General features: G+C 39.1%; 2 protein-coding genes and 1 pseudogene across 6 annotated transcripts in view; all 3 read left to right on the top strand.

Moving 5' to 3' along the window:
* The window catches only part of nup98 (nucleoporin 98 and 96 precursor), a 138,020-nt gene that overhangs the window by 75,060 nt on the left and 39,205 nt on the right, over nucleotides 1-23,755 (top strand). For 2 of the 5 annotated variants that reach the window (XM_028595670.1, XM_028595667.1), the window contains exons 1-8: nucleotides 7,800-8,022; nucleotides 9,646-9,755; nucleotides 10,894-10,989; nucleotides 13,478-13,663; nucleotides 14,929-15,104; nucleotides 16,141-16,248; nucleotides 18,038-18,221; nucleotides 21,276-21,445. In XM_028595670.1, coding sequence (XP_028451471.1) covers nucleotides 9,677-9,755; nucleotides 10,894-10,989; nucleotides 13,478-13,663; nucleotides 14,929-15,104; nucleotides 16,141-16,248; nucleotides 18,038-18,221; nucleotides 21,276-21,445 — 999 coding nt within the window. In that variant the 5' untranslated portion in view covers nucleotides 7,800-8,022; nucleotides 9,646-9,676. Of the gene's footprint in view, nucleotides 1-7,799; nucleotides 8,023-9,645; nucleotides 9,756-10,893; nucleotides 10,990-13,477; nucleotides 13,664-14,928; nucleotides 15,105-16,140; nucleotides 16,249-18,037; nucleotides 18,222-21,275; nucleotides 21,446-23,755 lie in introns of those variants that run through there. The other 3 variants (XM_028595668.1, XM_028595669.1, XM_028595671.1) reach the window with 2 other exon arrangements.
* On the top strand, nucleotides 1,360-2,331 carry LOC114566272 (odorant receptor 131-2-like). Its single transcript, XM_028594600.1, has one exon. It carries the CDS (start codon nucleotides 1,360-1,362, stop codon nucleotides 2,329-2,331), a length of 972 nt encoding a protein of 323 aa, XP_028450401.1.
* LOC114566271 (odorant receptor 131-2-like) lies at nucleotides 5,459-5,991 on the top strand (annotated as a pseudogene).

Genomic DNA, 23,755 nt, shown 5'->3' with positions numbered 1-23,755 from the left:
ACTTACCTTTGTACCATTTCAAGCTATTCATTTGGCTTGAACTGCTAAAATTTCCATTAAAAAAAAGAACTCCACAAGAGCAGCTCCACTGGAGCAGTTGGGTTAGGGCCTTACTCAAGCCACTGCTTTCCAACGGACTGGCGGACTTGTGTACATCGAGGCCAGGGTACTACAGATGTAAAACAGCCTTTTGGCTAATTCTGGCATTGTTAACCATGTATAATTATGCATTTTATTAATTTGCACTGTCCCCTTCTTAAATAAACTGACTAAATTGAATTGTTGGACTGTGCAAACACAGCGTCCCTCTTTCATTACTTCAGCCAGCTTCTATTTTCGATTCCGGTGCTAAATCGATACTTTTAAAACGGTGCCGGTCCGTAAACGGTGCCTGAACCGGTACTTTTCAATAAAAAAAAAAAAAAAAAAAAATAAGGGTAGTAAACAACAGTCAGTGACTTGTTTAATGCTAAGGCCATGGTCAAAATTAAAGATTTAATAATAACGTAATAACTATAACAATAACTTATTTCACCAGTAAATTGCTGTTGAACCCCAGATGGGAAAAGGGTATTTTACAATTACTGTGAATGCACCACGAGGCTACCAGTTTTAAGTGAATCTGTGTTGTTTAATTCCGACAACGGCAGCTGCAAGTGAACGCACCGTCTGTGTTGTTTAATTCCGACCATATAAACATAATGTATATCTATGAATTGCGACAACGGCAGCTGCTGCGCTGCAGAGCAGATGGTTACATCCCGCTGTAGAAGTCCTCCACAGTGAAATACAGTCACACTTTACACTGTTTAACGTTAGCTGTCAGCATTTTAACCGTGATTAATCCAGCTGCTAGCTAAAGGTAGGCTAACGTTACATGCTGTCAGGTGTAGTGTAAAGTCAGGCACCGAAATGAGGCACCGAAACTTTCCTTCTTATTCGGTCTCGTTACTACCGTTTACGTCGGCACCGGTTCCCTATTGGCACCGAGTTTCGGTACCCAACCCTAATCAAGAGTGATATCTGCCAGTGTGAAACTATATCATTTGCTTGTGGAGCATTTTTTATCACGCTCATGAGATATGACATAATCCGGATGCCATACGGACATGTGATAGTGTCACATGAAATGGGTGTGAAGACAGAGCTCATATACAGTATATAAGTGTGGACAAACCTTACAGACCAGCTTTGCTCACATGGAAGCAAGCACAGACCCTTAATCTGCTAACTGTTGAGAGGGGAAAATGTACGTGGACGATTTTAGATTTTTCATGTGGACTCAATAAGCATATCTGCTGACGTTGGATCTTAGTTGTTGGAAGAAATTCATTGTGTTCAATAGGTGACTGTCTTAACATGTCATATGCAAATCAGTCTCTGACCAATGTCACTGCTGAACAGCAGTATCAGGGGTTACTGGAAAGATTGTTATTCTCCACTCTGACTACAGTGCCGTGCTGTGTGTTTCTCTACATTAATGGGACCATGTTATTCACCTTGAGGAGTAAAACTGTTTTTCGTGAGACTTCTCGTTACATTCTTCTGTTTAACCTCCTTTTTGCAGACACTGTACTGATGGCACTGAGCCAATTACTATACATACTGGCTGTTTCTATACTAAGGCTGACATATCCTTTATGTGGTGTTCTCACCATGCTCGCTGATCTCACAAATGAAATCTCTCCCCTCACACTGGTGGTGATGTCTCTGGAGAGATATGTAGCTGTGTGCTACCCACTGAGGCACTCTATCATCATCACCATCAGAAACACAGAAGTGGCTATCATTGTGGTTTGGGTCTTCTGTTTACTAAATACACTCATACGAGTTATTTTACTGTTAGATTTTCCATTTAAAGATCTAGAGAGCCTGGAGATGAAAGAGTTTTGCTCTCACATATCCATGTTTCTTGGCCGGATGTCTGATAATTATGATAAAGTGTACACTTGTGTTCTGTTTGTATCAGCGGGTGTGGCAGTCATATCATCCTATATTGGTGTGATGATAGCAGCCAGGTCAGCCTCTACAGACAAAGCTTCAGCACAAAAAGCTCGTAACACACTGCTGCTGCATCTGGGGCAGCTAGCCCTCAGTCTCTCTTCAACCATTTACAGCCCCATCCTCATAGCTCTTTCTAGAATTGTAACAAGGATAGTATTTGTGCGTGCCTATAATGTTTTAAATGTTTGTATTATCCTATTGCCCAGATGTCTGAGTTCTCTCATTTATGGCATAAGAGATCAGACAATCAGACCTGTCCTCATGAACCATTTATGTTGTCGACTGAAACTCTCAGTCATCTCAGCCAAGGCTAAGGTCTCACCCTAGACTTCATGAAAAGGATCAAGCTTTGTATTTGCTTGTAAATGTAGTCTTAACAACCCAAGAAGAAGCATATCCTTGATTTAGCAAGTAACAAATTGAAAACTCCTGTAGTTTCCCAGTAGTATTTTTCAAACCTAGACCCTGATTTCCTATTTATTATACGTAATGTATAAGTGATTAATGTGGACAAAAATCATTAACATTGGTCCAGTATTGAGCGAGAACGCTGTAACCGGCAGCCCCAATCGACCAGCAATGTAATCAAATGCAAATGCTCACCTTTAATTTCTCCAGTTCTATCTCTCATTTCAGTGGCCTCATCAGTCGTGATCCTGTACGCACCCTGCATACATTTTTTTGTTTATGCACCTCTGTTGTTGTTGTTGTTGATAACAGGGTTGGATTTTACCGTGGATTGAGAGCTCTGTTTTTTTGTGTCACACTGCAACACATCTGTAGGTTTTCTCTGCACTGTTTTGAGTGGTTTATAAAACGGGTCAATCTGAGAACTTTAATCTTGTCTCCGACTCGTAGTGGAACATTACAGTGAGCATGTGTATACTGAACTGTCAATAAATGGATCTGCAAATCCAAAGTTACAAACAAACTGGACATTAGTTTATTTATAGCCCAGAAAACGCGTCTGAAAGAAGTTCACACACTCGCCTTTCACTTGCTTATTTAGATAAGCCTATATTATTTTTGTTGAAAATCACTACAGTTATGACTACATTTTTTGACCATCTGTGAAACTGTCTGTGTGTGTGTGTGTGTGTGTGTGTGTGTGTGTGTGTGTGTGTGTGTGTGTGTGTGTGTGTGTGTGTGTGTGTGTGTGCACTTCTGTGTAAGTGGCTGCTTGTGGTGTAATTGGCCTTCTACACGACTCTTCATATGAGTTACTGAATGAGAGGTTCTTCAACGTACTCTGCAATAGAATCCTGCCGGTGCCACTGTCTTGTTTAATCCTGAAAATTATAGCAATCTTGCTGCCATCAAAGACTGGATGGCTTCTAACTTTCTGCAAATAAATATTGATAAAAACCATAGTCCTGGTTATTGATCATGATCATGTGGACCACTGACAACTAGTTTAAAACTCATAACATTCAGCCAGAAATGTAGATGTTTAGGCATATTTTTGTTTCTTTTTTTTTAATATTATTGCCGTTTTTCGATAGTTCAGAGACAGAGATGCAAATGGGGAGAGAAAAAGAGAGAGAGGGTTATTACAGCCTGGAAACCAGACAAATACTCGAGCTCATGTTTTTTTTTGCTCTGACAGATACGTCCAACCCCCCCTCGCATTCAGATATTTCCAGCCAGGCCATGGCCAGACCAATCACAACCTCTCATATGGGGCCAGTGTAGGAAGTAAAAATATATTTGGAAGGTGGAAACTTTTGCTGGCGCATAAAAAATATTAATAAAGTAGTTGTTTTGTAATGTGAAATAAACAGTAATTATTGTAATTGTAATTGTCGACAGTAATTATCACTCTGTGCCAACATGAATAAATAAAGAATATACCACTACTTCTACTATATATACTGTAACTAAAATTTAATGGAATTGACTATACCCTAGCTGTTATCTGCACATTTATATGTTAGAGATCTGTTTGTGTGAGTATATGTTAGAGACAGAAATGGAGCTTTAATAGATAGATAGATAGATAGATAGATAGATAGATAGATAGATAGATAGAAGAAGGAAGAAGTCAAAGAGCCAGAGATATAGAACTCTGTGGAAGTTTATTCAACCACTACACACACTCAATACACAGAGGTCATCAACCTACCCCAGTGTTTCAGTCATGGTAACCCAACAAATGTAAATAAACATGAACACATTATCAAGACTAAAACCTAGGTAACGTAACAAAAACACTAACATCATTTACCCAGTTAAACTAAACACTTAAACAACACTAATAACCTAGTCCCATGATCCTTTTTTAGCCCAGTGACTTAGACAACAATAACACAACGAATGGAATGGATATAAAATGATGGCTTAGAATAGTCATATATATATATATATATAACGGTTTTTGCATCCCATTACATGCAGTCATGCAAAATAGAATTTTTTTTATTCATTACATTACATTACATGTTTTATTCATCCGAGGGAATTTTTAGGCATCCAGTGACTTAGACAACAATAACACAACGAATGGAATGGATATGGATATCAACCTTGCTTCTCTAACCTTTAGGCCACCACTGCTTTCCACCATTGGTTCACTGAGGACTTGTTTGCAGGAACATTCCACATTCATAGGCCAGGGTATCTACCCAGATGAAAAAGTGGTGGTAAAAGCCTTTTTTCACTTTCCCCAATTTTACCCATGTATAATTATGCATTTTATTAATTTGCACTGTCCCCTTCTTAAATAAACTGACTAAATTGAATTGTTGGACTGTGCAAACACAGCGTCCCTCTTTCATTACTTCAGCCAGCTTCTTGAAAAGGTCACCTCATATCCAAAAACCTGTTGATATCCAAGTCTTTGGTAATGTTTAAAAGTAGCTGTGTTTCTCCTTCTTTTCTTTTGGCCTCACCCTAGACTTCATGAAAAGGATCACGCTTTGTATTTGCTTGTAAATGTAGTCTTAACAACCCAAGAAGAAGCATATCCTTGATTTAGCAAGTAACAAACTGAAAACTCCTGTAGTTTCCCAGTAGTATTTTTCAAACCTAGACCCTGATTTCCTATTTATTATATGTAATGTATAAGGGATTTATGTGGACAAAAATCATTAACATTGGTCCAGTATTGCGCGAGAACGCTGTAACCGGCAACCCGAATCGACCAGCAATGTAATCAAATGCAAATGCTCACCTTTAATTTCCCCAGTTCTATCTATCATTTCAGTGGCCTCCTCCGTCCTGATCCTGTACGCACCCTGCATAATTTTTTTTGTTTATGCACCTCTCTTTTGGCCATGCATCTCTACTGCAGCCCTGCAAACTGTCAGCTGGCTGGTTTGTGTACAACAACGATAGCGACGCACAGAGCTGACCATAAACTGTCACAAACTGCAGTAAAAACCCTGATTGAGACGCTTGTTCTGAATGCGCTGTATACATGTCCAAAGAATGCTTCTGAAACCTGAATAATACCGACATATCCCCCAAGTCTTAGTCGAAAATGTTAAATTTGGATAAAGGCCTCATTCTGAATACAGTGAGGCACTCTTCCTTTGTCACAATCAGAAAACAGCAGTGGAAATTATTGTGGTTTGGATATTCAGTTTACTTAATACACTCACATGAGTTACTTTACTGTTAGATTTGAAAACCTGGAGATTCTGGAAAAGAAAACGATAATGATAATTATGATAAAGTGTTCACTTGTTTTCTCTTTGTATCAGCTGGTGTGGCAGTTATGTGATGATGGCAGCCAAGTCAGCCTCCACAGACAAAGCTCGTAACACACTGCTGCTGCATCTGGTGCAGCTGGGCCTCAGTCTCTTATCAACTATGCACAACTCGTTAATTGTAGCCATCTCAAAAGTTGTTACGAGGATAGTGCTTGTGCAGATACAGAATGTTTTTTATGCGCTTATCATCATTCTCCCTCTGTGTCTGAGTGCTCTGATCTATGGAGTCAGAGACAAGACCATCAGATCTGCTTTTGTTTACCATTTATGTTGTTGACTGAAACTCTCAGTCTTCACAGCCAAGGCTGAAGTTTTACCCTAAGAAACATGGAATTAATTAAACTTCATAAGCTTAATTGTCACAGTTATGCTGATGACACACACCTGTATATTTTATTGAACCCAAGTGACTAAACCCTTTGTCATATAAAAACAGGTTTGGCTGCAGTAAACAAGTGGATGCAGCAACAACTATCTTAAATTAAATGGTGAGAAAACAGGAATTGAATTAGTTTGTTCACAAACGAAAAAAGACAGTTCTCGCAAAACTTGGCAATATGGCCCCAAAACTCTGGCCATTCTTCTAGACTCAAACTCACTAAAGCAGCTTTCTTTCATTAAAGAAATATTATAAAAGTACGGTCGTTTCATCCCATGGAAATGCAGAAAAACTGCATTTATTTCAAGTCGATTGGTTTACTTAAATGATCTATTTACCGTTTTTTCAAAACAATCAATTGACAGACAGAAGAACTTTGCTGACAGGCTTTCAACTACAACAAGAAAGAGAGTTTCGGCTGCCAGTGTCTTTTAGGATAGATTTTAAATTTCTTTACTTGTCTATAAGGCTCTAAATGGTTTGGGACCAGCCTACATTATTACTTATTTGTCGTTTTTTAGTCCTTCATTGCATGTTAAACCCTCTGCTGCCGTTTTTTTAAATGCAAACAATCACACAAATAAGAAATCTGGCCTTTTTTTAACGATGCACCAAAACTATAGAATTCCTCAAAGAAGAATATAAGAGATACAGTGGTGTAGTCTAATGTATTGTGGTGGGTATACTGTATGTGTGTATATATATATATATATATATATATATATATATATATATATATATATATATATATATATATATATAGTTTTGTGGTTTCTCACTTTGTTGTAAAGCAGCTACACTCGCTAAACTTGACTTCAACTGGTTTGATACACTGCCGGTTGTCTCACTGCTACACTCATCTGCCTGCAGGAGATAAGAGCCTGCATGGATTACACAAGCTGCCCCCGTCTCTGGCCCCCCATACTCAACACCGCCAACTGCATCCAAAACACACCTTAACCCTCTTGTTGACCTCGGGTCAAATTTGACCCGTTTACAAAAACTTTCTATGTCAGAACTATGACAGAAGAACTTTGAAAAAAAGTGAAAAATTTTGGAAAAGCTATAAAAACGAAGGAAAAAAATCAACAGAAACATCTCTTTTTTTTCAAGCTGAGAAAAGTGACAAAAAAAATCATCAAGAACATTGCCAAAGGTGACAAAAAATAAATCGACAAAAACTTCGACAAAAGTGTAGAAAAAAAACAACAAAATGTTGACATTTCGACTTAGAAAAACACAAAGTTGCACGGTCGATGGGACAACAACACAAGGGTTAAACCAAACTTACCCATCTTCCAATCAATAAATAATAATAACTTTATTCATACAGCACTTTTAAAAACAGAGTTTAGAAAGTTAGGAAATGTATGTATCTCAAAGTAAAAGTAAAGAGCAGTAAATGTTTCCTGTCACTGTCAGCGTTTTACTATTTTAGCTGATGTTTCTTGAGTAATATTAGTGCTGCAGTAACGTGTATGTTGTATTTTACTGCTGTAGGTGAGAAAAAGGAGAATATTTCCATCTGAAATGTAGTGGAGTAGAAGTATAAACCAGCAGAAAATTGAATATTCAAGTAAAGTACAAATACCTTAAATTTGTACTTAAATACAGACTTGAGTAAATGTATTTAATTACATTTCACTACTGCCTTTAATTCAATAAATAGCTTAGAGTTTCTGTATTGATATCAGAAGGCCCCAGTGCAGTACTCGGAACGTTGTCGTCATGACGCAAGACGTATGAAAGTGCGTAGTGACGTAACGGTTTCTGCTCGACAGTTTTCCCTCCTCGTTGACAAAGCTATCCGGCTAACGCCGATGTTTAGCTAAAGATACTTTTATCGTTTAACATTTTGGACTCCGTGGCGTCAACGCAGTTGGAGGGAGGACGACAAAGAACCGAACATCCATAACAACGTTGTCAAAGGTAAATGTTCGTGAAAGTAACCATTGTTCTTTGTCTGTCTTGCTTTTGTTTTGCTAACGTTTACATAGCAGTTAGCGGCACTGCCAGCTAGCTAGCTAAGGTTAGAAAGCTAACATTAGCTTGACGCACGTAACTTTAAACTAACAACCGTCCGCAACACGGCGAATGTCCAATCAGTTTCACGTTATATTGACTTAAAAGCTACCCATTAAGAAGGTAGAGGTGACTTGTTGGTGCGGTTAATTAATAACGTTAGAGCGAACATGTTAGCTAGCTGACGCGGAAATTATGCTATTGGTACGTCAACGTACGTTACGTACTTAGCTAGCTGTTGCTATTGCTATTGTTACGCCAACGTGAACCTAAGCTAGATGTTGCTAGTTGTGTTGATTTGGTTTATTACTGGTCCTTTCAGGCCCCGACTCGCTAAGTGACGCGTGTGGTTTAAACTAACCCAACCAGCTGGGCCTGACGTAATTTTATTTAAAATTGACGGCGCTAACTAACGTAAAGGCACAATCCGGTTTGCTGCACGTGGAGCTGGAAGTCAGGCGAAAAGGATCCAACTTGATTTTGAAACTGTAAAGCACAAAGTCTAGGTACCTGACCTTAACTATTTCCATGTTCTGATACTTTATACGTGTACTCCATTACATCTCAGAAGTACATATTGTACTTTTTACTGTACTGTATTTATCTGACAGCTTTTAGTTAGTTCTCAGATGAGTTTTTCACCCCCTCCCTGTCCAGTAGAAACTATGTATCTCCAGATGGTTTAACGTTGAATTCTTTCCTTTCCGTTCTCCTCCTTAAGCTAAATAAAATCTTTAAAAAGCCTCCTGGATCAGCTGAAAACGTAATTGCAAAGCTGAAAACTGACAATTTTCTGATAAGGGTATGAATGCAGGACTTTAACTCGTAACAGAGTATTTTTACAGTGTGATATTAGTACTTTTACTGCAGTAAAGAACCTGAATACTACTTCCACTTTTGGTAGCCGCAATACAGCTGCACCTTTCAGACTTAGGTCTGAAGTTGGCCCAGTCAGATATGTACAGCATCTGTGATTCTTGAATTTTTTTTTAAAAGTATTTTGTATTAATAGGGTCAATAGTGTTTTGTGTCATATTTGTGGAGAGAGAAGTGTGCGTCTGTTGTGACAGGACGATTTGGATAGCTTCTCTTCACCTCCCAGCTCTAACGAGAGTTTTCCCAAACTCCACTTAACTGTAACTGGAATCCTCCTTGGTGGGTTTTTTTGCACTTGGAGGCAACTTCATTTCCCGGAGAAAGAGAGAAAGAAAGAACAGAGACGGAGGGACTGAGGAAAACAGCCACCTGTTCCACAAACTCCCGGGCAGTCGTTGCTTGTGACGGAGATAAAGGCAGTGATATTTCCTGTTTCCTGTACGGGACTCTCACACCGCCTGAAAACAGACTAACAAATGTGATCGCCGGTTACGTGACTCGCCACCACAGTGTGATGTCTGGTTGAATTTCTCCAAACGTTTGCTTTGTACTAATAAAAATGAACACTGCAAACAGCTCAATGTCCTTCCTCTGTTGTATTTCTATGATTTTAAACCGTTCATTAAGTGGATATTTGTTTTTGTCTCTGTACAGAAGACTTATGCGGTCCCGCTAGCAGTACAAGATGTTCAACAAGTCATTTGGAACTCCCTTCGGTGGAGGGACAGGGGGGTTTGGCACAGCATCGACCTTTGGACAACAAAGTAAGTTGTTTTTATTTACTCATTTGAGTCATTAAAACTCTGGGAGGCTGGAGAACATTGTGGTTAGGGCTGCATAATAATCAAAACTTAGAGTTACTGACTTCATTATTCTCGTAAGGCCCAGATATACTAGCTTTTTAACAATGCGTACACGTAGACAAGCAGTGACGTAAACCTTATTGTTTACATACTTGCCTGTGTACTTTGTGTGTAGCTAGAGCACATGTGTCAAACTCAAGGCCCGTGGGCCAAATCCGGCCCCTTGTAGATTTAGATCCAGCCCGTATATCATTTTGGGTTCACAATACATTTGGGCCCGCCTTGTTGTGCGCCAAACCAAAAACCACAGGAAAGTGTTTTTTGAACTGTAATTACGTGACATTTAAAGCAGAATATCAGATTTGCCGACTCAGAAATTCCCCCAGAAGGAACTCTTTTGATGATTTTTTTTGTAGGGCTTCATGTCAACAAAAATGCGACAAAGTGTACAAAAAGGTGACAAATGTCTGAGAAAGCCTCAAAAATGAGGAAAAAGCTACCAAAATGTTTAACAAAAGTGACATGCAGTAACAAAAGCATGTCAAACTGTCTGGCCCTTGGTGTGATTATCATTTTCCAGCGTGGCCCCTAGTGAAAATGAGTTTGACAGCCCTGACCTAGAGGATTAAACTGTTATCCACTAGGGAGCAGATCAGGGCCATATCATCCCTGGCTGCTGACCTGCCTCTCAGATGACCTGCTGTCCCCACGATTATGTGCTTAATTGCATCTTGCGGATACGTAGAGTTACTTTCTGAAGATGTGTACAACCTACGCTCCAAAGGATATGCGTTGCAGCCATCTTACGCACACATATGAGTAGTTAAAAGCAAGTATATCTGGGCCTTTACAGACATCAGTGTAGCGGACTGATTCTATATCCTTTTTTCAAAATGAATAATCTGAAAATATGTTCTAAAGTCTTTAAAAAGATCTTGACACTTTTCAAGTGAACAGACTAAGACTTTGATGTAGTCTGGTGTAAGTAAAATCCAGTCTGAGATACTTTCAGTATTCCAGGTGACTGTTGAAGTTGCAGCCAGTGATTTTAAAACATCAGCCTGTGTTTCATATCATCCTCTCCTCTCGTGAACTGCAGACGCAGGTTTTGGGGCGACGGGAGGCTTTGGGACGACTGCATTTGGAGCCACCGCCAACACTGGAGGACTGTTTGGTACCACACAGAATAAGCCTGGTTTGTCAGCTCTTTTTTTTTTTTTTTTTTTTTTTTCACTGTGCATGTTTGTAAACTATGAATATTCTGCCTTCTAACAGGCGATTTAGATTAGAGAAGGTATCGGCTCCGAGACTGCCTAAAACGCTGTTATGGGGAAGTCCGGGAGTTTATGCACCGATCTGATCCCACGTAATAAATCCCTAAAGAAAATCTACGTTTAAGTAGTTTATTTATGTTCTTTTTCTGTTATAACTGACTGTCAAACTGGAAAATAAAAAAGTTCTGTTGCATTCATTGTTTGAGTTTGTTCATGTTTGACAAAGAGTTAAACCTGAGCCAGACAGAAACAAAGATAGAAATAATCACATCCATACAGGGATAGTGGTATACAGTATCGGGAAGCAAAAAATGCTATCTGGCCATCTCTAATTTAGAGTCCCTTTTTATTTTAACAGGCTTAGATAGGCTTACATATAACTCTGTTATATATCCGTCTATCCTGTTGCTAAACCAAAATCAGTTTGCTGCCAATAAAGATCTGGTCCTGAGGATGTCGCGCAACATGTGTCTTTACCATGTCTGTTGATATGTCTTCATCTTTGTACTATGTGTGTAATTGTTGTGTATTTTGCTTTCTATTTCTTCCTTTTGAGCGGAATACCTCAGGAATGCAAAATCAATTTTAGTGTAAACAGACAAAGTTGTATTGTTAAGGAAAAAATTTGTACACAGATCATATTGTTTGGCTGTTCAGTGTCTCAGTGAAATAGGGTTTTACCTGCTGAGACGACGTTGGTCTGCAAACCTAATCATCATTTCTCCGGTTCAGTCCAAAGATTCGCGCTGAGACGAGTTGAAACTTGCGTCGATGTGCAACGTTTTACAACCGGCCAGTTTACACCAAAGCAACCAGATGGGGTTTTAATCTCCATAGCAACAACTCTCTGTACTCCAGTTCTAACTTCTGACTTTCAGGATTTTTTTTGTAGCTGGATGAATATTTTTTCGTCTACCCTTACAAAAGGTTTTGCTCGACCATTTTCATCGGACAAAACGATAATTAAAATGCACTTACAAACATAGGAGTTTTGTCCCTTTTTTTTTTTTTCTGAGCTTTTCGGTCCTTTTTCAACATTTTGGGGCCTTTTTCCAGCATTTTTGTCGCAGTTTTCTGCCGGCAGTTTGTTGATTTTAAGTGAGTAACTTTTAAGGCATGTATCAGACACGGCTGTTCCTCTAACAAATTGATGAGACAACCCCCTTTTTTTCGCTCCAAAACTCTACCATTTCGATCCACAGTTTGTAACTGACATGTTCAAGTTAACTTTGCTATGTGCTGATTGGCCTTAATTTCTAAAACAAGCAACTTGTGATTTGACCAACTGAGTTGCAGGTGACACGGGCGCAGGCTTCCACTTTTCCCGCCAATGTTCCTTTTTCGTATTGAATCTTTGGTCTGAACTAAGCTTAACATACAGGTCACATGTATTCATGCACAAAAATGTGCGTCAATGTAGGAAAGAAAGTAGCTCCTAAAGATGTACACTAACGGTCAAAAGTTTGGGTTCACTTAGAAATTCCCATTCCACTCCATTCCAGACACAATACCTGCTGAGATCAGTTGTATTGTTTTTTTTAACCAGGGCAGCAGTTTTCAGATTACATTATTTGCTTACATAATTGCTAAAGGGTTCTCGACTGTTGTAGAAAGAAGTGGCTGAAGAAATGCTTGAAATTCATGCTTTTTGGTCTAAACGTCATACCCAAATTAAAAGTGGTCCAGCTCCCATATACTTTGACACTCAGGGGTGTGCCTGATATCATTGGAAAGGTGATTGATGTGGGTTTGTTTGTGTATTTGAGAAGTGTTGTATTTTGTAGTTTTTTGGCTTTTTTTATTTGCACTTTTCAAATAGAAATAAAAAATGCACAGACATATTTGTAGAAAAGAATTCATATAAAATCCATTTTTGACTCTTTTAGCTTCTGAATTTTTTTCTGTAGTAAGCTGAGACGTGGCTAATGCTGTGTTGTCTGTCACCTGTCAGATGTGTTTACAGCAGTGTATTTTAATAATTTTACAGATTTATAACTTGGACAGAAATAAAAAATCTCCATTCTAGCCTCTGTAACTCTGTGTCAGTAAGGCCTAGAATCGCCCTGACACAACTTGAGTGTTTCCTTTCCAATGATATCAGGCACACCCCTGAGTGTCAAAGTCTATGGGAGCTGTACCACTTTTAATTTGGGTATGACGTTTAGACCAAAAAGCATGAATTTCAAGTGTTTCTTCAGACACTTCTTTCTACAACAGTCGAGAACCATTTTGCAATTATGTAAACACATAATGTAATCTGAAAACTGCTGCCCTGGTTAAAAAAAACAATACAACTGATCTCAGCAGGTATTGTGTCTGGAATGGAAATTTCTAAGAGATCCCAAACTTTTGACCGGTAGTGTATATATAAATACTTTGCTCTAATCTGTCCTTGTATCTTTCCTGCAGGCGGTCTGTTTGGGTCCAGTACGTTCAGCCAGCCGGCAACTTCCGCCCCCACCACCGGCTTTGGTTTTAATGCAGGGACTGGCACGTCCACTGGCCTGTTTGGCAACACCGGAACGGGCACCAGCGGCGGACTCTTCTCCCAGCAGAACAATGCTTTCGGTGCCAATAAGCCCACCTCGTTTGGAAGTGAGAACCCTCTGCGCCCCACTGTTGTTGTACAGCTCACACCTTTGCTGGGTCTTCTCCTTATGTCATCAGATTAGATCAGTAATGACAACCTGCTTCTCAATTCGTCCAGTAGGGACCTCAAAAACAGCTGACTGTCTTAAAGGACAAATCCGGCGCAAAATGAACCTAGGGGTTAATAAGACACGTGTACAGAGTCGACCGTTCTCTGGGATGTGTTTTCATGCTAATCAAATGTGACCACTCTTAGCTCAAACAGCTAATTAGCTTATAACGCTAGTCTTCGGGGCAGAGGGTAAATTAAAAAGAAATTGCTATTTCTACACCGCTAACAAAACTCAAAATAGCACCACACTTCCACGGTAGCATGACCAAAGCACTGAGAAATTTGTAAGTGTACAGACAGTTAATTAAAAATAGATTATAAAGACTAAAGCTTTCACGTATACAGGCAGGCGCCATCTTGGGAAAACAATGGCCTGCTTGAACTATGTTACTGGTTACACAGCGGTCGTGGTTTGACTTTATAAGCTAATTAGCCTTTTGCGTTAAACTGGTAACATTCAATTAGCATGAAAACATGTCCCAGAGAACGGTTGACTTGGTACACATGTGTTATTAACCCCCCTAGGTTCATTTTACGCTGGAATTTCTCCTTTTTAAGGAGATGAGTTTGACTGTACAAAGAAACAGTTTGGTTCATTAATTGTCAAATCATAATAGAAGTAATCTCAGGACACTATAGAATATGTCTACTACACACTTTAATTTCCAGAGACCCAACAATTGCCCCCAAAGCATTTGCAGTAACGCTGCCTACACATGATCCGCAGCAAAACCGCAAGGTAGGGCGCAGGATCGTCCTGGAATTGGTTGCAACTTCAAAGGTCAGCTGCAACTAGGTCAAAGTTGAAATAATTTTTGCAGTGAACCCCCAAAATATGAAATCGACGGAATGGCTGGCGCAGAGCAGTTTTGCCACCCATCATGTGCAGGCAGCTTAAGTGCGGACAGGCAGAAACCTCAAACAGAGCCTGGTAAACAGAAGTCAAAGTCAATAGCGAAAAATATATAAATCAGTGTAAAACTTGGGTAAAGCAGCACTTTCATGCCTTCAATTTGCAATTCTTTGTTATATTTAAAGTATCTACTAACTACAAAAGTGAAATAACAACCATCCAGTGCTCCAGTTCTGTTTCCAATCTGCTCAGTCCCATTGTCGTTTTTGATTTGTTTATCTTATGAAACAACTGAACGATCTGAAGAAGTCTCCCTCCCATCGTGTCCTCCAGGCTTTGGGACGAGCACCAGCAGTGGAGGACTGTTTGGGTCGACCAACACCACCTCCAACCCTTTCGGTGGAGGTGGTGTCGCTTCCCTGTTCGGAAGCTCAGGGTTCACCGCCGCTCAGCAGCAGCCAGGAACAACCGTGAAATTCAATGTGAGTACTTGAAGTGCAGCAAATGTTTCCATTAGGGCTGCACGATACCAGGAACATATGCGATGACGATGTTAACTTGCGATAAATAAACAGATATTGAAGTGTACTCTGTTCTGCACTTTCTGCTGCCGTTTCGCATTCTGCTGAAATGCAACAATTGCTTGTTGAATTTAAAACAAATGAAAGGAAATAATTTCCAACTTTCTTTCATTGAACAAATTAAACATTGAATTGAACTTAAAAGGCAGCACGGAAAAAGATGACGGTTACAGTTTGTAATGTAGTTTTTAGGGCTGCTCCCTCTTAGTCGATTAGTCGACTAATCGGTCGTTTTGGTCTTAGTGAACTTACATTTTTTTTTAGTCCATTAGTCATGTTTGATGTTTTTTTTTTCTTTCATGCTGAATGACTTATTTCCAAGAAACGTACGAGCACATCTCTGGTTAACACAAGAATTAAAGTGGTGCTTTTAGCACAACTCTTTGTGGAGAAACTCAGATTTACAGATCGGTCGATTAAATCAACTAATCGATTAGTCGATACAGTTGAATGAGAATTTCTTTAATCGAGCACAGCCCTAGTAGTTTTCTGCTGATAAATCGAAGTGATATGTTGCAGCCTTTCACAATGTGTGTATTGTGCAGTTAATATTGCGTTGATTAAAAAAAATTCCATCCTAGAAATGTTTTGATTTTTGTCGCTATTCTACCACAATGCAATGCTCAAAATAAATGCAGGAGCTGCTCCCAGTTGGAAATCATTAACCCTGATTGTGGTGAAACAGAAAACACAAAATACTATGACATTTGTTACGAAAACATCTAAATAATTGGCAGTTTTAATCTGAAGTTGCAGCTTGGCGCTTGTATTGTATAATTTCCTGTTAGTATAGTTGGTAGTAGAAGTAGTAGTACACTGAACTGTAAAGATTAGTATAAAGTACATACTGTATTTAGTGAGTATGAACTGAAAGGAAAAGGTAAGTGATGCACAAAATAAGCATTTTGACCTTGTGAAACTTGTCAAATCCCTTCAGCCTCCAACAGGAAGTGACACAATGGTAAAAGCAGGCGTGACCACGAGCATCAACACCAAGCACCAGTGCATCACAGCCATGAAGGAATACGAGAACAAATCCCTGGAGGTGAGTTTGTGTTGCCGACGCACAGAAAAATGGGTCGGCTGCTGCTTTTAGTTTGGCTGCAACTGACGATTATTGTCATTGTCGATTTAAATCTGTCAACTATTGTCTCGTGAACAAATATAGATCAGTGTTCCCCAAAGATGACCTCCTCAAATGTCTTGTTTTGTCCACAACTCAAAGATATTCATTTTACTGTCACAGATGAGTGAAGAAACAAGCAATATTCACTTCTAAGGCCAGAAACACCCGGCACGCCAAAGTGCAGCGAAGTACCAATCCTCTTTGAACATGTTATTCAATCTGTCCGGCCACACCGGCTGGGATCAGACACGGAGATCATTTCGGCATCTCTTCTACTTCTTGCGTGAGACAATGTGTCAGGTGATATCGGGTGATGACTCAGAAATGATGTTGGGAGACCTCAAAGATGACGACAAGTCCGATGATTATAAATCAAATTGAGCTTTATTTACACAATGAACAAACTTTCATGACAATGAGACAACCGTGAGCATACAGACACGTCTGCCCAAGGATGACCAACATGTACATTAAGATTAATACCTTTTTTAAACTCTTCTTTTTTTTGGTGCTTACATAGCATGAGATATCTATGTCAGTGCACAGGTTTTACTCTCAAACTACACCTTTTATGGCACGTGCTCCTAATAGATTCTCACATTCCAGGCTCCATTTCCTCTGTGTGACAGTTGTGCCCAAACTCATAATAGATTCACACGATCTAAGCTAGGTTTGAGACCATTTCATCTTAAACTGACTGGTCTCTAGAAACTCCTTAGAATAGATAAGATGCATTCAAACATCTGCATGCACACATACCAAACCTATCATCAGGTTATTGCATACATGAAGACAACAATCTTGACTTCTGAGCTGTGTATACATCGAGAAATGCAATCCGACAGACAGAGTAGCCTCGTAGAGTGGAGAGAAGGATCGCTTTGTGACCGGCGCGGGTCACAGCCATGCGCGCAATCAGACCCAAACCTCCACTTAGCAACGCATCAGCGTGCGGTGTGTTCCTCTCGTCAGAAGCTGGAATCAGAAATTTGAAAATTTATTTCATCAAAATAGTTGGAGGATAATTAAATAGTTCAAATAACCTATTCATCTTTGCAGGTCTACCTTTTAGGGATTCTAGGGGGTTACTAACCCTATATAGGGTTAATAATTAATTAATATAAACTAGGAATGCTAATTTAGAGGTTTCTTTTCTGACTGATCATTAACTGTTAACCTACAAGTAGGCAAAGGAGTCCCAGGCAAATTGTAAAGCTCTTTGTCCAGTAAGGTAGAAAGGTGCTATATATAAATGGAGTCCCAGGTCCCCCACGCAGAAGGCTCGGACATACTTTTCAGTACATATTCTGTGGACTTTTAGTCACACAGCCTTTATTTAACTTGTGTTGTCTTCCCGTTTTGGGGCCTTTTTTTTCAGTTTGTTTTAGCTTTTTCCAAAGTTTTTTAAATTGTATAATTTTTCTTCTACACATTTTCAGCGCTTATTTCTACGTCCCATATTTTCTGATTTATAAAACAAAAATTGAAAACTAGTCAATGTGACCCAAACTCAACACAAGGGTTAAAGTAGAATAAATACATTTCATGGAGCAGAGGCTTGTGGGAAAACCTTTTTTTTTATTTTCCTTTTCAAGGTTTAAGATTGTTGTCGGAGCATCGCAGAACGCGATCAGTCAGGTGTAGTTTTGGTGATTAGCAGGTGAAAAGACGTCGAGCAGTCTGTTGAAGCTGATGTATCTCCCTGCAGGAGTTGAGGCTGGAGGACTACCAGGCGGGCAGGAAGGGTCCGACCAACCCGATGGCTGCGCCGACGGGCGGTCTGTTCGGTGCTACGGCGCCGACGTCCAGCGCCGCCACCGGCCTGTTCGGTGCCGCCGCCCCCAACACCAGCTTCTCCTTTGGGCAGAACAAGAGCACCTTTGGTGCAGCAGGTAAGGGGTGATGACTAGAGGTCGACAGATTAGTGGATTTTACTGGTAGCTAGTTTTGGCCGTATTTACCGATAACCGATTAATCGACAGATAGTATTTAGAATTCATACTGGATAAAAACAAACATGACACTCCAAGTAAAACAGTGCTGAACTTTATTATAAAAATAAAAAAAACTGTATTGAACCATGAAAACATGCTAAATGAAATAAATATATAAATATTAGGGGTGTGACGAGACGCTTACTCGACGAGACACATCACGAGATTGGGTTCACGAGAACGAGACAAGATTTAAATTTTTTTTTTAAAGAAATCCTCAATGATGAAATATATGAATGAAAATAGTTTTTTTTATTCAACTGAAAAATCACAAAATGCAAAACAATTTAGGTGCCTTTTTGAAATCAACTATTAATGATGAATGTTATTTAACTTTTTTTTTACTATTTTAATGAATCATATGCAGTAAAGGGCATGCAAACACTGCAAAATGTTTTGTATAAAATCTATTAACTGGCTTCTGCCCTGTGAAATCTAACTCCTTTTTCACAAATCGAACATAAAAAAATAAACGGTATAAATAAAATAAATGTGTAAACAACAGAAAATGTTTAAATGCAAACAGTAAGTGTATCAATAACCAAAGTACTGCTCTCTCAAAACTACAAGTGCAAACAAAAACAATTTTTTTTCTATAAGATAAACTACACAGAACAGCCTAAGATATGGTCATGTTATTTTTCAAGAATATAAGCATGGCGACTATTTCTGGCAGCAGTTGAGACCTTTGGGCAGTAACTATGTCTCCTGCAGTAGAAAAAACACACTCACTTGGAACTGAGGTAGCAGGGATGGAAAGGTATGCTTTGGCAAGTGGAGACAGCAAAGGATATTTAGGAGTCGCCGAAATCCGACATTTTCCGCCACAGAAAATGGCCTCATATCAGCTGCAATGAAAACTTCTATGTCCCTCGTTATTGCCGTGGCTCTTGCACTTACCGGTGGCAGAGATGCAAAGGCTTTTAGAGTTGTTTGGCCTTTTAATGTTTTCGTCGCGGGTGCTGCAGTTGGTAGAGAGCTGTGGTGGTGCTGTAAGTGTTTTTGCATAGTGCTCGTGTTAGCCGCGGTATACGGCATTTTTTTCTTACAATGTTTACATATTGCGTTCGTCTTGTCTGTCACTCTTTCGCACTTTATTATTTCCGTAGGAAAACCAAAATGTTTGCACACAAATGATTTAAAAGTGGCAGGGGGGGGATCTTCAATAGTAATTTCACGCTCCATCACGCTGACATCACATCGCCTCACGAGACAACTTTTCACCTCGACGAGAAGTCTCGTCACGTTTTAATCTCGCGAGATCTCGTAAAACGAGATCTCGTCACACCCTTAATAAATATTGATGTCAATAAAAGACATTCATTCAAACTGAAACAAAAAACAAAAAAAAGCATGTGCTCTCCGTGCAGCGCGCAGTAACACGTGTCGAAAATAAACAACACGAGGCATCAGTGATGGTTTTTATCTCGCCTCTAGAGGCCGCTATTGTAATGCATGATGCATGCTCTTGTGTACCGTGTAATGAATGACAAAATCGGTATGGATTTTTACCGATAACGATAGTTCCACCAATCAACTATCGGTTGATCGGTGATGACAACACAAGCTTCATCTCGCCACAGTGTTGACGTTTCTGCAGCTCAAACATCTGATGGTGACCCAACCTCTTGGGTTCCTTTAGGTGTCATAGTAATATTTTTGATTACACTTTACTTGAAGGTATCTACATAAGAGTGACAAAACACTGTCATGAACGGGTCATAAACATTATAAAGTCATAAATGTTTATAACACAACTTTGTGTCATTCCTTTTTTGTCATAACAAGTTAGGGTTCATGTGTTCATGAGTGTGTCATGTCACTCTTATGTAGATACCTTTTTTTAAGTAAAGTATTACCATATTTTATTTATATATATATATATATATATATATATATCTCTATCTCAAAAAATGTTTAGGCCAGCAAAAAAAGAAATCTATTTTCTGATTCAAATCGATCTTCAAAAAAAGACAAAGGTCCAAGGCACTCTTCTTGCAAAAAAGTAAGTTGTCTTTTATTTAGATTGCTATATGATATAATGACATTTTTAGTACATAAAAAAAAAATAAAGCTCGGTAACAACCCACGCATAGCCTTTAGGATATGATCAAATCGATCTTCATTTGATTCATAAAATCCTGAGATTCATCTTTTAAAGAGGCTCTGCAAGATTATCTAACCCTTTATATACTAAACAAGCATACTTGTTGACTAAAACAGCCAAGTTCTTTTGTTTTGCACTGTGTGATCTTGCAACCGAGAAAATGTCACTAGCCACTGTTTTGTTTCGGGGTAATTTCATAATGACAACATTGATATTTGTAATAATTCAGCAGATTAAAAGGTTCCTTGTACAATTTACAGCATTAGTTATCTAAGAATATCTTTCATATTCAAGCTAAAATGGCTTTATATCCGACATATATCCCTGAACAAATGAAATCAGAAATCAAAACGATTTGGGATTTTGTGAATTGGTAATTGAATTTTTGTGGCGATACCAGCCCTAAAAATGTTGTGAGTTAGTAAAGCAATTAGAGATGGTCCGATATCGGTATCGGCTCCGATACTGCCTAAAACGCTGGTATTGGGGATGTACTGGAGTTTATGCACCGATCCGATACCACGTAATAAAGCCCTAAAGAAAATCTACGTTAAAGTAGTTTTTATTTTTGTTCTTTTTCTGTTATAACTGACGGTCAAACTGGAGAATAAAAGAAAGTTCTTTGACATTCATTGTTGGTGTTTGTTCATGTTTCACAAACAGTTAAACCTGAGAAATCATATCACATCCATACAGAGATAGTAGTATACAGCTGTTAAAACATGATGAAATGCATCATACACCGGGATCGGTACTCTTGTATCGGTCGATAAGCAATTTCAGGTATTGGAATCGGCATCTGGCCATCTCTAAAAGCAATGTTGTGATTTTATCCTCTTTTTCAGCACCTGCCGGCGGTTTTGGTGCATCCGCAGGCGGTCTGTTCGGTCAGCCGCAGGCTGCACAACAAACAGCCAGCCTCTTCAAGCCGTTCGGTCAGGCCACCACCACACAGAGCACTGGCTTCTCCTTCGGCAACACCAACACGATGGGACAGGCCACCTCCAACAGCATAGTGAGAATGTTTCTGTTTATCTACGCAGCTTTACCATAAGTCTACATATGTAATTAGTTCATAAAAGGCTTTGAATATTATATTATATTAATATTTGAATTTTTTTAAGATCTTCAATTCAGAGTCGGACTCATGGATGTTAATGTTAATGTGCAGCTTGGTTGGACACAAACAGAACCTCAATGTAAAACTGAGATTAGCCTTTTTGTTTGATTGCTAGGTTTTATTTTTAATTTTTATTGTTAGGATAACCCCTTGAGATGAAGCATCTAGTTGTCAAGGGGGTCCTCGAGACATAAGACAAAGACAATACAGCACATGTACATTCACACTCGCTGAAGCTCTCACTCATCCCGTCTCGCCCACCCCACAGACTCCTTATTGAAAATAAAGCCGTGTACACACACCTTTTAGTATGATCAACTCGCTAATTGACAAAGAAGTTTTCCTCATCTCATATAACCCACAGTGGATAATGGAAAATGTGAGGGTGTAATTACAGTATTTAAACATTGGATCTATCCCACAGACGTCTATCCCCAGTAATTAGTCTGGTTAGTCTTGAGTTTGATTACACAGAAGTAGAACGGTTGAGGGTAGATGCGGTGAGTAGCCTTGAGCAGGTATTAACACTCAGGGTGAGGCAAAGGTGATGTGAGAAATGATGGGCTTTTATTATCAATGATCCAATTAAGGCCCATAGGCAAAATTGATAATAGAAAAAATTAACAAAATTAAGGAAAGTAACTAAAAAGCACTTTCAAGAAAAATTAAATTTGACTTACAAGTCAAAACGGGCAAACAATCAGATAAACGATTGTATAAAAATGGACCTTAATTCAAGTCTCAGCAATGAGGATATACTACAGACGTATGTCTTACTTCCTCAGTGCGCACTTCAGCTCCCTCCCGAGCAAATACCATGGCCACTCTATATAGCCTGACGCCGGCCCCTCAAATTGGAACACACCAATATACACAACACAGGGGTGGCTCAGGTGAGCACACAAACAAGGCTTAATACAGCCTAAATACACATCTAGACAGAAGAAATCTAGACAGATACAGCATATAATGTATACAATGGCCATTACAATTAAGACAATCTATAATACAGGTCAACTTCCTGTTACCCCGGAAGTCACAGATAATTCAAACAAAAGGACAGCAGTAAACCTTCCCCCACAACAAAAGCGCACATGCTCAACATTTGACCCTCTGGATAGTTTTACACTCAAACATTGATTACCAAAGACTTAAGTGCTGCGTGGTTATTCTACCAAGTGATGTCTATGACAATCTGAACGGTTTTACACAATAAACAATGATGTATAGATAAATATAACTAGGCCTATAGCAAATCACCGCAGTATTAGATGTTAAAAAACCGTGCACAAAACTACGGGATTAATATGGAAAATATGATTAATAACAGATGATATTAAACCAATATGCAAACCGAACATATAGACTCGTCCAACATACATATGGGCAACCTCTTCACTCAGTCTTTGTAATAAAAATAGGTAGCGTATCGCTACCGTGACGGCAGCCATGCGCCCCGTCACAAGAACAAAAGATTAAAGTATTAGGGGACCACTAAGGTCTATATAAAAGATACTTCAGATACAGTATTAGGGGACCACTAAGGTCTATATAAAAGAGACTTCAGATACAGTATTAGGGGACCACTAAGGTCTATATAAAAGAGACTTCAGATACAGTATTAGGGGACCACTAAGGTCTATATAAAAGAGACTTCAGATACAGTATTAGGGGACCACTAAGGTCTATATAAAAGAGACTTCAGATACAGTATTAGGGGACCACTAAGGTCTATATAAAAGAGACTTCAGATACAGTATTAGGGCACCACTAAGGTCTATATAAAAGAGACTTCAGATACAGTATTAGGGGACCACTAAGGTCTATATAAAAGAGACTTCAGATACAGTATTAGGGGACCACTAAGGTCTATATAAAAGAGACTTCAGATACAGTATTAGGGGACCACTAAGATCTATATAAAAGAGACTTCAGATACAGTATTAGGGGACCACTAAGGTCTATATAAAAGAGACTTCAGATACAGTATTAGGGGACCACTAAGGTCTATATAAAAGAGACTTCAGATACAGTATTAGGGGACCACTAAGGTCTATATAAAAGAGACTTCAGATACAGTATTAGGGGACCACTAAGGTCTATATAAAAGAGACTTCAGATACAGTATTAGGGGACCACTAAGGCCTATATAAAAGCATCCAAAGAGCACCATGTCATGGGACCTTTTTTTAAATGAAAAATCTG

The sequence above is a fragment of the Perca flavescens genome, chromosome 13 (assembly GCF_004354835.1).
Source record: "Perca flavescens isolate YP-PL-M2 chromosome 13, PFLA_1.0, whole genome shotgun sequence".
Taxonomy (NCBI): domain Eukaryota; kingdom Metazoa; phylum Chordata; class Actinopteri; order Perciformes; family Percidae; genus Perca; species Perca flavescens.
Note: the sequence above shows the minus strand (reverse complement) of the source record. Positions and strands in the feature narration are given on the sequence as shown.